The sequence below is a fragment of the Oryctolagus cuniculus genome, chromosome 7, assembly GCF_051225735.1.
Source record: "Oryctolagus cuniculus isolate XC-2025 breed Fujian yellow rabbit chromosome 7, ASM5122573v1, whole genome shotgun sequence".
NCBI lineage: Eukaryota > Metazoa > Chordata > Mammalia > Lagomorpha > Leporidae > Oryctolagus > Oryctolagus cuniculus.
In genome coordinates, this window is record NC_142873.1 from 76,837,894 (window position 1) to 76,850,154 (window position 12,261).

The 12,261-nt window shown below is 40.3% G+C and overlaps 1 protein-coding gene across 5 annotated transcripts in view; it reads right to left on the reverse strand.

The window, feature by feature from the left end:
* Positions 1–4,505: 4,505 nt before the first annotated feature.
* ABCD3 (ATP binding cassette subfamily D member 3) overlaps positions 4,506–12,261 on the reverse strand; it is an 80,344-nt gene continuing 72,588 nt past the window's right edge. For all 5 annotated transcript variants that reach the window (XM_002715849.6, XM_017346066.4, XM_089337059.1 and 2 more), the window contains 3 exons: positions 11,114–11,218; positions 8,094–8,150; positions 4,506–6,085 (listed from right to left, as the gene is read on the reverse strand). In XM_002715849.6, the coding sequence (XP_002715895.1) occupies positions 6,008–6,085; positions 8,094–8,150; positions 11,114–11,218 (240 nt within the window). In that variant the 3' untranslated portion in view covers positions 4,506–6,007. The remainder of the gene's footprint in view (positions 6,086–8,093; positions 8,151–11,113; positions 11,219–12,261) is intronic.

A 12,261-nucleotide genomic window follows, 5' to 3' on the forward strand; every position in this document is an offset into this window, starting at 1 on the left:
CTGGCGTTAAGAGCAGGCGCAGCTGCTTTTTCATCCCCTGCACGTTAACAGCGCTGGGGCTGGAGGCGCCTTCATGGTTAGGATTATGGCGCCACCTTCAGTTCCTGAGAAGGATGGCCAACTTGACCGGACCGTTCATGGTGCTGGATTGTACAACTAAAGGAATCCTGAAGAAAGCCCCACTCCCTCTCTCGGTGACTAAGTACGGAGCATGAGGGGAGGGTGCAGGAACAAACCACCACAGAAACCTGCTCCAGGCTGCCGTGACCTATGAAGGTCTCTTCAGCCAAGGCCAGAGCTCCCAGACCTTGCTACTTAGACTGTGATCCAGGGACAGCAACCTTAGCATCACTGGGGAGCCAGGCAGAAGCGGAAATTCCCAGGCCCCAGCCTGGACCTACTGGATCAGAATCTGCGTCTTGCAAGTAATTTGCACACATACTTGGAGAAATCTGCAGAGTTTCCCCACCGCTGAACCCACGACTCCTGATTTCCTGCACAAGGACGGGGAGGGGGAGGGAGGTGGGAGAAGGGAGACAGACACAATTCACCAATGGATAAAACTGCACAGATCTGGTGAGATGCCACTTACTAAGCTTATATATCAGCAAGTTATTAATCCAAGCCCAAAGTAAAAGTAGAGTCATGTTGGTATTGCAAATAGAAACACATTTTCCAAGCACAATACTTGTCAACTTCTGCCTTAACCCAGAGCTTTCTAAAGACACACAGCTTGGGGCCAGAGCTGTGGTGTAGAAGGTTAAGCCTCCACCTGCAGTGCCAGCATCCCATATGGGCAGTGGCTACTCTACTTCTGATCTTGCTCCTTGCTAATGCGCTAATGTGCTAATGCACTTGGGAAAGCAGCAGACCATGGCCCGAGTACTTGGACCCTCTGCACCCATATTGGAGACCCAGATGAAGCTCCTGGCTTTGACCTGGCCCAGCCCTGGCAATTGGGGTCATCAGGGGAGAAAACCAGCAGATGGAAGTCTCTCTCTCTTCTCTCTATATCTCTGCCTTTTAAATAAATACTCTTTTTTAAAAAGGCGCAAAGCTTTTCTTACTTGATTCTGCTGATTGACGTGCCCTGCCTTTACCCACCCCTCCTTTGAAACTGTGGCCAAGCTTCCCTGGATCTCCTCCAGGGGCTTTCCTCTCTTGCATTTCCCACTGCATGCTCCCTGCTTCCTAGTCTCGCAGCTCTTAATATTGCACAGACTAGCTGTACAGAAATGAAGCACTGGCAGGATAGCACTTCTGAATAGGGTCAGAGATTATCTATTATGACAGTTATGACACATAAAGCAAGGATTAAAAAAGGCAGGCATCGGGGTCAGTGCTGTGGCATAGTGGGTAAAGCCACTGCCTGCAGCACCGGCATTCCTTTGGTCATCAGTTCAAGTCCTGGCTGCTCTATTTCCAATCCAGATCCCTGCCAATGCACCTGGAAAAGAAGCAGAGGACAGCCCGAGTGCTTGGGCCCCTGCACCCACGTGGGAGACCCAGAAGAAGCTCCTGGCTTCGGATCAGCACAGCTCCAGCTGTTGTGGCTATTTGGGGGGTGAACCAGCAGATGGAAGACCTCTCTTTCTGCCTCTGTATCTCTGTAACTCTGCCTTTCAAAAAATAAATAAATAAAAATCTTAAAAAAAAAAAAAAAAGAGGACAGTAAGGAACTCAGTTCTCTACTTGGCTCTGCAGTGAGCCTCATTACACGGTCAAGAGAAAGAGACTGTTCAACCGGAAGGCTTTGGCTAGTTAGCTGGACCTTGCTGTGCATGCCATTGGCTGCAGAAGTATTCTGTGAGTGGCTAGAGATGGTCCCAAACTGTTTACTTCTTCACACCTGAATTAAAATTCTGACACACCGGACAGATTTAAATACAGCCCAGCAAACCTCACCTTTTGAGCCAGCTGCAGCTTACCTACTTGTAACCCGCAGAACCGCACCCAGAGTCTCCTAACGTGGATGCTGATCCCTTTCCGGCCACGTGACGGACTCACACCTCGCCACGGAGGGACACCACCTAGACACACAAGCTCCCCTCCGATTTCCCCTTTCCTCATCACAGCCCCCCTGCCCTGCTTGCTTTCTGGGTGGCAGTCTCACACCACTACTCCTTGCAAGTTTCTTAGGGCAGGGAGGGAGTGGAGGGGGACTTCACATCTCTTGCAATCCTGTCCTCGTGCCATCCAAGTAAAACTTGCCTGTCACTGCTGCTGCAGGTCCTGTCTCTTCCTCAATCAACCCCCAAACTCCCGAACTTTCCACACGAAGTTACCAAGATCTGCAGGTTCAAGGGGCGGGAATGTAGGCCTTACCTCTCCACAGATGTTAACACCACACTGCAAAAAACATGGGTGGCATGGAATACTCATGGAGCCACCTTTGGGAAATACAATCTGCCAAGGAGATCAACATACGTGCTTATGCTGAAGCGACAACTGGAACATGAAATGTTAAGCAGGCACCATCGATGCTGGCTGGCATCAGCCGACTTCACATGCCTAGGAGTGAAGCTAATGAAAGCTGCACAAGGACACTGCAAAGCCTTCCTAGTAGGTAGAAGTTTAAAGTCCGGGGGCTTAGCACGTTCAGGGGTCAGAGAACTCCACATGTGCCAAACACACACGCCCACGTCCTAGGATCAAGTCGCTTGCATTGCTCGAGGACTCGCGTCTGCGGTGTTTGGTTTCGTCAGCTCCCGTAACAAATGTTTAAAAGCCTTCATCTAAAAATATGGATGTCTATTTTTCCCTCAGAGAGATCATCAGCTTTTATATGTATTGAGCCTAAGTTATCAGCTGCACACACATAAAAAGTTATCTCGTATTACTGTTGGGACCTTTTTTTCAGTATGAAATGTCCCTCTACTTCTAGAAGTGCTTATTGTCTTATGTTCTACTTTTTCTGATATTAAACCACTTACGGGAATCCTATCTACAGTCTAAAAGAATCTCTGAAATACCAATAGGATATTTTAAAAATCATTTACTTATTTTCAGAGACAGAGACACAGACATGGACATGCACTCCCACTGGTTCAAATGCTCAGCTGTAACAGGCTGAAACCAGGAGCCTAGAACTGAAACCGTGTCTCCCACGTGGCTGCTAGAGACCTGACCACGAAGGACACCACCCCTCCTTCCCAGAGTGCACATCAGCAGGAAGCTGGGCTCAAAAGCAAAGTCAGGACGCGAGCCCCGCCCTGTGATAAGGGTGCAGGTGCCCCATCCAGCATCCCACCCACCAGATGTCGTGGCGGCTCCAGTAAGACACCTTTTACATTTTTCTCCATTTATCTCATTTATTATTTTGTCAGTTTTTATGTGTTTGCATGAATTGACTGTAGAAATCTTGCACTTCACTAGTTGATATTGTAATGCTATTTTTATTTATTTATTTTTATTTTTTGACAGGCAGAGTGGACAGTGAGAGAGACAGAGAGAAAGGTCTTCCTTTACCATTGGTTCACACTCCAATGCCCGCTGTGGCCGGTGCACCACGCTGATCCCAAGCCAGGAGCCAGGTGCTTCTCCTGGTCTCCCATGCAGGTGCAGGGCCCAAGCACTTGGCTCATCCTCCACTGCACTCCCGGGCCACAGCAGAGAACTGGACTGGAAGAGGAGCAACCGGGACAGAATCCGGCACCCCGACCGGGACTAGAACCCGGTGTGCCGGCGCCGCAAGGCGGAGGATTAGCCTAGTGAGCCGCGGCGCCGGCCCAATTAAAAGTTTAAAATGGATGACCTTAGCGGGTAGGGAGAGGATTGTTTTCCATTTTTTTTCTTCTGGATTTTTTTTAAAAACAACATTCATAGGACTTGTTTATAGAAAAGATCAGAACACTTCCGTTCTTTACCCAAGAAAAATTACTAATGTAGCTTTAGAAAAATAAATAGCTTTTTATAATTAACAGTGCTAAAGAACATTCACTTGCTTTCAGGTACAGGCTGTGAGTACAGAGTGACACATTTTGTACTGGCTTATTCTTCCAATGAAACTACCACTTCCCAGTGTAGTCTGTGGAGACGTTCACGGGGATGACATGGACCAGGACTCACAGCCCAGCATGCTCTGCAGAGGCTGGATTCCTTCCCCGTAGGCCTTCTCACGTGACCGTCCACCGTGATCCCCCACCAGCTGCTGCCTCAATACCTCAATGGTGCAGCAGTTTAATATCTATTAAATAACAGGAAAAATAGAGGGAACATTCCAAAAATGTTTTTGTCACGGCTACGATCTATTACAGAAGGAATTAGGAGCAGCAAGGTGAATACTTCCATGGAGAGACTTGGGGGAACCTGGGAATCTGAAAATCCCCAGCTTCTGACGACGTAAAATCTTTCCCAGGACTGCTAACATCCTTCAAGGTCTCCTGACTATTTGGTCGCATTTGTGAAGTACACTGAAGACTTAATGGACTTTTCTAAAAGAGAAGTTAATTCGATTAAATATCATACTAGATAAGACTTTTTAAAAAGAAACACTGGATGTTAAATAGCTTTCTGAATGTTAATTTATTTTGCTTTTTCAAGTCAAAATTGTATGAACCATGTATGAACAGCTCTGTATTTAGATACTGGGAGGGGAGGGGGGAATAATCAAAGTTTGTATAGAGTATCTGATTGTTTATAATCTGAACAGAAAATAAGTATACAAGGTTGCTAAAGAGAAGTGGTAAAAACTGAAAGGTAAGTTTTATGGAATCAGTACATTATGTTTACTTTGGTAACCAGTGATTATTATAGTTAATTTTGCTAAAAACAAAACCAGTTATACAGAAACGAGAATATAAAATGCCCCTTTGTGAGCCCCAGTTTGATAAAACTGCTTTCCCATCTAGCTTTTTGATCCTATTCTGTTTCATCTTTCCTGGTGCAAATAATACATGTGATCAAGAACGGTGGGCTGCTGAGCTGAGTGAGTTTCTCTCAAAACTGTTCAGCCTAACAACCCAAATACAGAAAGTTATTCAGGATTCACAGAGATAAACCAGCACCCAGGAAAAAGAATTCATTCATGTGCATAACATTTTGTAACCTATTTTTAAACATAAACCACGGTCAAAGACAGTGACGGTACTGCATATTCAGTGCATTATTTCCCACAGTGCATTCCTACGGCTCATCTGGAGTCAGACACCATACAACCACCAGCTTCTAACAAATGGCTTCTCACACACACACACTTCCGTCCAATTCTTTTAAAAATTCCAAATCTCGTAAGAGCACGAGTTTGACAGGTAAGGATCTTGTGTATTAAAATCCCAAACATTGGGAAGATTAGGTGTGACAAACAGAAACCATCCCTTGTAAGCATGGCTGCACATACATTTTTGTTACATACATCACCTAAAAAACCCTCCAAACAAGTCAATCCTGCAGACTGAGAGGGACACACCTATTACTTAAAGAAAATCCAAATGGCATTCCTAGAGTCAAATGCACCCCAAGGCATATACAAGGAATGAATATAACTGGCAACTAAAGAAATCTGCTAACCGTGTGATAAATGCTATTACGCAATAACGTTACATATTTTTAATAACACATTATGATTTGTTTGGTTCCCATTACCATGGGACAAAGAAAATGAAGTTCAAAGTTAGAAGAGGACGAGTGATGACCCCAGTTTTAAATAGGGTTCTTCACTGAAGGAAAAGATAGAGGCATCAAAGTCAAATTAGCTGACTTCAAATGGTTTACATCCCAGGATGAATCAGGTTACACTGATTTAAGCCCAATTTAATTTAGGCAGGTTTTTAACCACAAGAATAAGGACATTCTTAGTACATATTAATGATTAAACCAACATATACACAATTGGCAATATCCTATATAATATTAAATGGTTTAACAACTTGTTCTCCATTATTCTATATCTAATTTGTTGCTTTGTTTTAAAAAAAAACAAGCTCAATTTTTATTTTACAAGGTATTTTGTATTTTTAAGTGTATTCTGTAATTGTTTCATTGCAGTGCGTCAGTTCTCCAGATTTCTCTAAGAGCCAAACTCAACTGTATCTTCTGTTATCTGTTTGAATTCATAATTGCCTCTGCCATCCATATGCAGGTAGTACTATGGGAAAAATGAGAGAAATCAGTTAGAGTGGATATAATACTTTTCTGAGAACTAAAATATAAATTTCCTGATCAATAAGCATCAGACACATTACAATGCTTCTACAACTCCACACCCAAGGATCTGGGCTACCAGTAGGGTGAACTGCACAAGACTAATGAATAGGGTGGTCTTTATCACTTCTTTTAGCTCACTTTCTAGATCAGCTTGGAATCCATAATTTAAGGTTTTTTGTTTGTTCTTTTGATTTATCAGAGGGGAAAAAGAACTGTATAATGTCTCTCTATAACCCATCCTTTGAAGACATTTAGGACAACAGTTATAAAAGCTTTCTGGTTTTATTTGGTGACTTTTTACTTTATAGAAAGATTTTTGGCTTTTTTCCTGTATTACTATTTTTTAGCTCTTCTGGCCCCTAACATCCCAGTCTCCGTGCTCCCCTCCTGCACAAGATCACTGGCCTGATGCTTGCTTTGTGGCTTATTTGTGTGTGCCTCCAAAAGAAGACGAAAGGGGAAACCCAATCCTCTCACTGTCCATGGCTATAATGTTCCCAAATACCTAAGGAAACTCAAAGGCTCGGGTGCACCTGAAACTGCTTCAACAGCTAGTTTTTTAATTTTACATTCAATTCATGAAAAATGGGCAAATTATTTGGCACAAAACAACAAAAAGCTATCTTTAAAATCTATAAAACTACAAAGCATTTCATTATATTTAACTAAGGACTTCCAGGTGAGAGATCCGTCCAGTGAGGCCAGAGTAGTCGAGTGTGAAGTCACGTTACCACCTGTGGACCATCATCTACACCATGTGGCTCCAGGGAACTCAGTCAGTTAACCTGCACCCTTCCTGACACCTAGCCCAGTACTGGCAAAAGTGGGACTTAACCACAGACCTTTTTTTTTTTTTTTTTGACAGGCAGAGTTAGACAGTGAGAGAGAGAGAGAGACAGAGAGAAAGGTCTTCCTTTTCCGTTGGTTCACCCCCAAAATGGCTGCCACGGCCAGCGTGCTGCGCTGATCCAAAGCCAGGAGCCAGGTGCCAAGTGCTTCCTCCTGGTCTGCCATGCGAGTACAGGGCCCAAGCACTTGGGCCATCCTCCACTGCCTTCCCGGGCCACAGCAGAGAGCTGGACTGGAAGAGAAGCAACCGAGACAGAATCTGGCGCCTCGACCGGGACTAGAACCTGGGGTGCTGCGCCACACGCGGAGGATTAGCCAAGTGAGCCATGGTGCCAGCCAACCAGACATCTTTTATGGGACACAATATCCTTTATCATTGTTCCAGCTTTCCTCAAATCCTTCCTTTCACCTAAAATGTCTGTATCATTTAGGAAGGAAAATAAAAAGAAAGATGGAAGGTGGAAAGAAATTTAAGTGAATTAAACTGGGTTTATTTTCAGGTTTTCAGCATTTCACAGTAAGAGTGGAAAAGACCAGCCACATGAGAATGGCAGTGCTGAAGCCCAGAATAAGACTGCTGCCCCAATGTAAAACTCATCATCATGTCTTGTCAATCAAGGTGATGACACAATGAATCCCACTGTACTACAGTGCAACAATAACACAGCTCACATCATCAATTTCCCCCTATAATGCTGACATATACCCCTCAATTTTTTGCCATCTAATTCTTAAGACTCTATCCCCTTCTGTCCACAATGGATGATAACAAAAAGTTTACTTAGCTATATTTGTGGTAAGGTTATACAAATTTGTCAGTTACTATAAAACAGCCACTTTAAAAGCTGGAGATCCATTATCTGGTTCTCTAACATCTCTCATTTATTACTAGGGATGGTTTATATACATTGTGGCTTTGAAAACTGACAACAATATTTAAGAAAGCCTTACTTTATAAAATTGAAATAAAAGTACCTTTTCCCCTAAGGGATATGTTTTTAAGGATATATACATCATGAAATCTAAAATCACATTCACCTAAATTCATGTATTTAAATAAAATAAATTGTCACTGTATGATACAATGAAGAAATACAAACCTCATGGTGTTTCCAAAGAGATTTTCTGTGTGACACAGTGAAGAGAGTGATGCCAACCTAGTAAGAAGAAAATGACTTAGGTCTATATGAATAACAGAGAGTGACAAATTAAACCAGTCCATATACTTTAAGCTGTGACAGTAACTATTTTCAGGGGTCAAAACCAGGAAAAAATAAATCAGTATAGTAGTGTCTATAGTCAACCTGCTTTTCACATACTGGAAATTCTTGTTTGGGAATTATGTCTTGGAATTCAGATTTTGGAAGTGAATTATTTAACATTCCCAGAGGGTTCCAAGGCAAGTTTCTGTATTTAAACATGAATGTTTCTGCAGCAACACATATAGGCACTGATATTAAGACAATAAACAAAGAGTTTACATATTAGTTAGCTCAGGCCAGGTTTTGTTACCAAATGGACTTGCTACAAAATTATGAAAAATCATTTGGTTTTAAGAGCTTTCTGGATTTCAGATTTCGAGTAAGGATTTATACTTGTAGATTTTCAGAAAAACATTAACAGATATGACTGTGGTTGCTGTGGCTCAGGAGTTCCTCAACTACAGGGAAAGCGAAATGGTTTGCAACTAGACACCATTAAGCTTACTGAAATAAGCCCAGCCCCCAAAGACAAACATCATATGCTTTCTCTGATACATGTAGTTAATACAGAATACAAAAAAAAGGTGTAAAATGAAATGGACATCTTATGATTTGATTTAATTATCGTTTATAGCCCTTGTCTATACTAATGTGGAAAAGTGGTCTTTCTATTTCTTATTGAACATTATGGTTAGTGTTGCATTAAGCCTGTGATTATAAAGCAAATTCAAAGTATATTATTGCAAAAATTAAAGGAAAAAATGAAGGAAGAGGATTGAGGGAGGGAGGGAAGTATGGTTAGCATATTAGAACTGTATCTATGCAATCTGTATGTTAATAAAAATAATAATAAAAAAGAAGGATCAAGCCCGAATGTCAATGGGGCGAGACTGAGAAATCCTGCTCTAGATCACTGCTTCTCAAAATGACACTCAAGGCTGACAGATACGTGATTCCGCAGAAATCTGAAAACAGAACTAGCATTTAGAAATCATGGATTTAGAAATCATTTCTAAATGATATCCATGATTTCTAAACCTAAATTTTCATTTTGATTACAATTTTTAAAAAACTCAACATAAGTAATTTTGAATCATTTCTACCATGATTTCTAAGTCAAATTTGTGTCTATACTTCTGTTGGCCCAAAGTGATATTTAAAATTTTTAATGTGTCATAAATTTGGCTGTCTCGTAAAATTGATCTTATACTGGTTGTTAATTGCATAATGAACTAAGTATATATTCAGTATTAATAAGCCAAACATTTCAGCTATACAACACTTATTTGATTATGAACAGCTTATTTCAAGTACTACTTCTCTGTTTATGATTCTACAATAATTGGATCAGATATCTACTTAATGGAGTCAATTCTAGAATTAAATGGAAGCACAAAATCAAAATTCAGAATATAAGATCTAGGCCTCACATTCTATCATTCCATAATTAAATCCCAAACTAGTGGTTTAGTATCAGCAAAATGGCATAATAGGTTTGTTTAATGCTACAAGTTCAAAATTGTGCTTAAATTTTGTCTGCATTTAATTTTTAAAATTATACTGGTTTTGAAGCTTGAGTTCTTTCATTTTAGGTTTATGTACCATTAATTTAAATTATCACTGTGACCCCCTTATGACTCTTCTTCCTTCAAATGGAACCTATGTTTTATAGAAATCATTTACTCTTTTTAGAGGAGATGAATAGCTCATAGCTAAAACATCAGCACAAACGGCACGGCAAAAATCACCAGCAAGGAGCCTCTGAAGCATTAGTCAAATACAGACTATATGAGTTTAGGTATAAAAGAATACCAGAAGCATCTCTAATACACATTTGAAAAACAATATGGAAAATGAATTAAAAATTATAAATTGTCAAAACTAATTCAATGATAAAAAACAAACCATTCAAGAAATAAAATCAGTAGTTAAATCTTCCTACAAAGATGAATGTATCAACTGTATTCTTCCTTCATGGCACCGCGCCTCTGAAACGTATCAATGTGCATTTGAATCAGCAGGGAGAGTTGTTAAACTGCAGACTCTTAGCTGGCAGGGCTTAAGATGCTGCCTATCTGCCAAACTCCCAGTGATGATGGTGCTGCAGATCCAGGGCCGCTCTCTGAATACCAGGAATTCATATTATATGCAGGGGTACTTAAAGAGTTTGTGGAAAATGGAATTTTGGTGCAACAAAAAACAACTATGATATCTATATGCATTTTTTTCATAATATCGATTTTCTATGAATTTTTTGAAGTATCCTCGTATGTGCAACGAACCTTTTGTTTTATTGTAAATCCCGAAGAACAGGCATAAAATGCTAAAATATACCTGCGCCTCATTTACCTACATAGAAACTATATTTATTACTCTTGTTAAAATCTAATAATACAGATGATGATAATCATTCATCAAAGAAAAAAAGCAACTGACTCTACTATTTATTTAAAGAATGGAAGCAATGTAGAAATCCTCAGACTTAGTTACTAAAAGAAATTTTGCTAAATATTGGTTAGGTCAGATAATAAAATGAATAAATTAAAAATTATCAAATCATTATTGCTGGATTTTCCTGATAAACAAATGATGTTTAGATAAAGCTAACGGAACACATTAAGAAAATATCAGTTTAAAATTTTGAGTATAAGTAATGAGATAAAAAGGAAATAAGTTTAATTATGTGTTTCACATCTTAGAAATGGCTAAAGAGAATGATATACAGAATGTATTTCCAATTTTTTCTTTCCTCTATTTGTCCAAAAATCTGAATAAGGAAGCTATCACCTTCTGATGGTAATTTCATTATTTAACAACTTGAAATTCTCTCTTTGGATAGATACGTGGTTGGACGGGGCGTAAACGTGAAGGGGGCACAGACCCTCCCCCTCGCCCCGCCACAAACCCACCGCACTTACCTTCCGACAGTGGCTGTAAATGTATCCTTCCACGTCCACGCTAACTGCACTAGTGCATTCATCCAAAATGGCAAACTGGGGCTTGTGATAAAATAATCTTGCCATCTAAAGTACAAAGAGAAATATTCTGTGTAAACACATGCAAGCCTAAAATTGGTAAGCTAAAATAAACTTTACTTTTAAAGTAAATATGCATTTGCAATCTTCTAAGTCAAAAGTATAAAAATTATTCAAATTCAAAAAAATCTACTCCTAAAAATATAAACAAAATAAATAAAATCCCAATTGTTTTTAATCAGGCAAAATACAGCAAAAAACTTAAGACTGATGTGGCTGATGAAGCCGGGTTTTATAACAGTATCAACGAATATCTGCTAAGCAAAAAAGATCAGCATGTACATATTTTAACCAAACATTAGCATTCAGACTATAGATGGCTCAGGTCCAAGAAAAGGCCTCTATTATGAAACATTCTGCTGCTTGTGCAATGGTAGCAATTAATATTCCTGCCAATAATGTTCCCGTGCACTTATTTTATATTGCTATTGTAAGTACATTTTTTGTTGTCAGTGCTCACTACTTAAAACCTATGCAAATTTTATAAGTGAAAACATCGGGATTGTTACAGCTTGCACTTCTTTCATTAATTGGAATGCTGAATTTTCCCATGCTTACTCTCCACAAGTATTTTATTTTCTGGGAAGTGTTGATTCTGACCTCGTACTAACACAAATTCCAGCAACGATATCCACGTTACAGTGGACATTTCTCTATCCTTACTCGATTTATCTTCTCTGCGAAAGTGACAGTGAAATGATGCTGTTTCCTCCCACTTGCTTGGCTGCTGTTTCTCTATGCACTTGACCACTACATGTAGGGGTCCCTCAGAGATCATTCCTGGGTCTTCTCTTTTCCCTATATCGCATCTCTCAGTGATCTCATCTAACTTTATCATTTCAAATACTACTTACATCGTGCAAACTAAATATATTACTCATACTTTTTTTTTTTTTTTTTTTTTTGACAGGCAGAATGGACAGTGAGAGAGACAGAGAGAAAGGTCTTCCTTTGCCGTTGGTTCACACTCCAATGGCCGCCACGGCCAGCGCGCTGCAGCCGGCACACCGCGCTGATCCGATGGCAGGAGC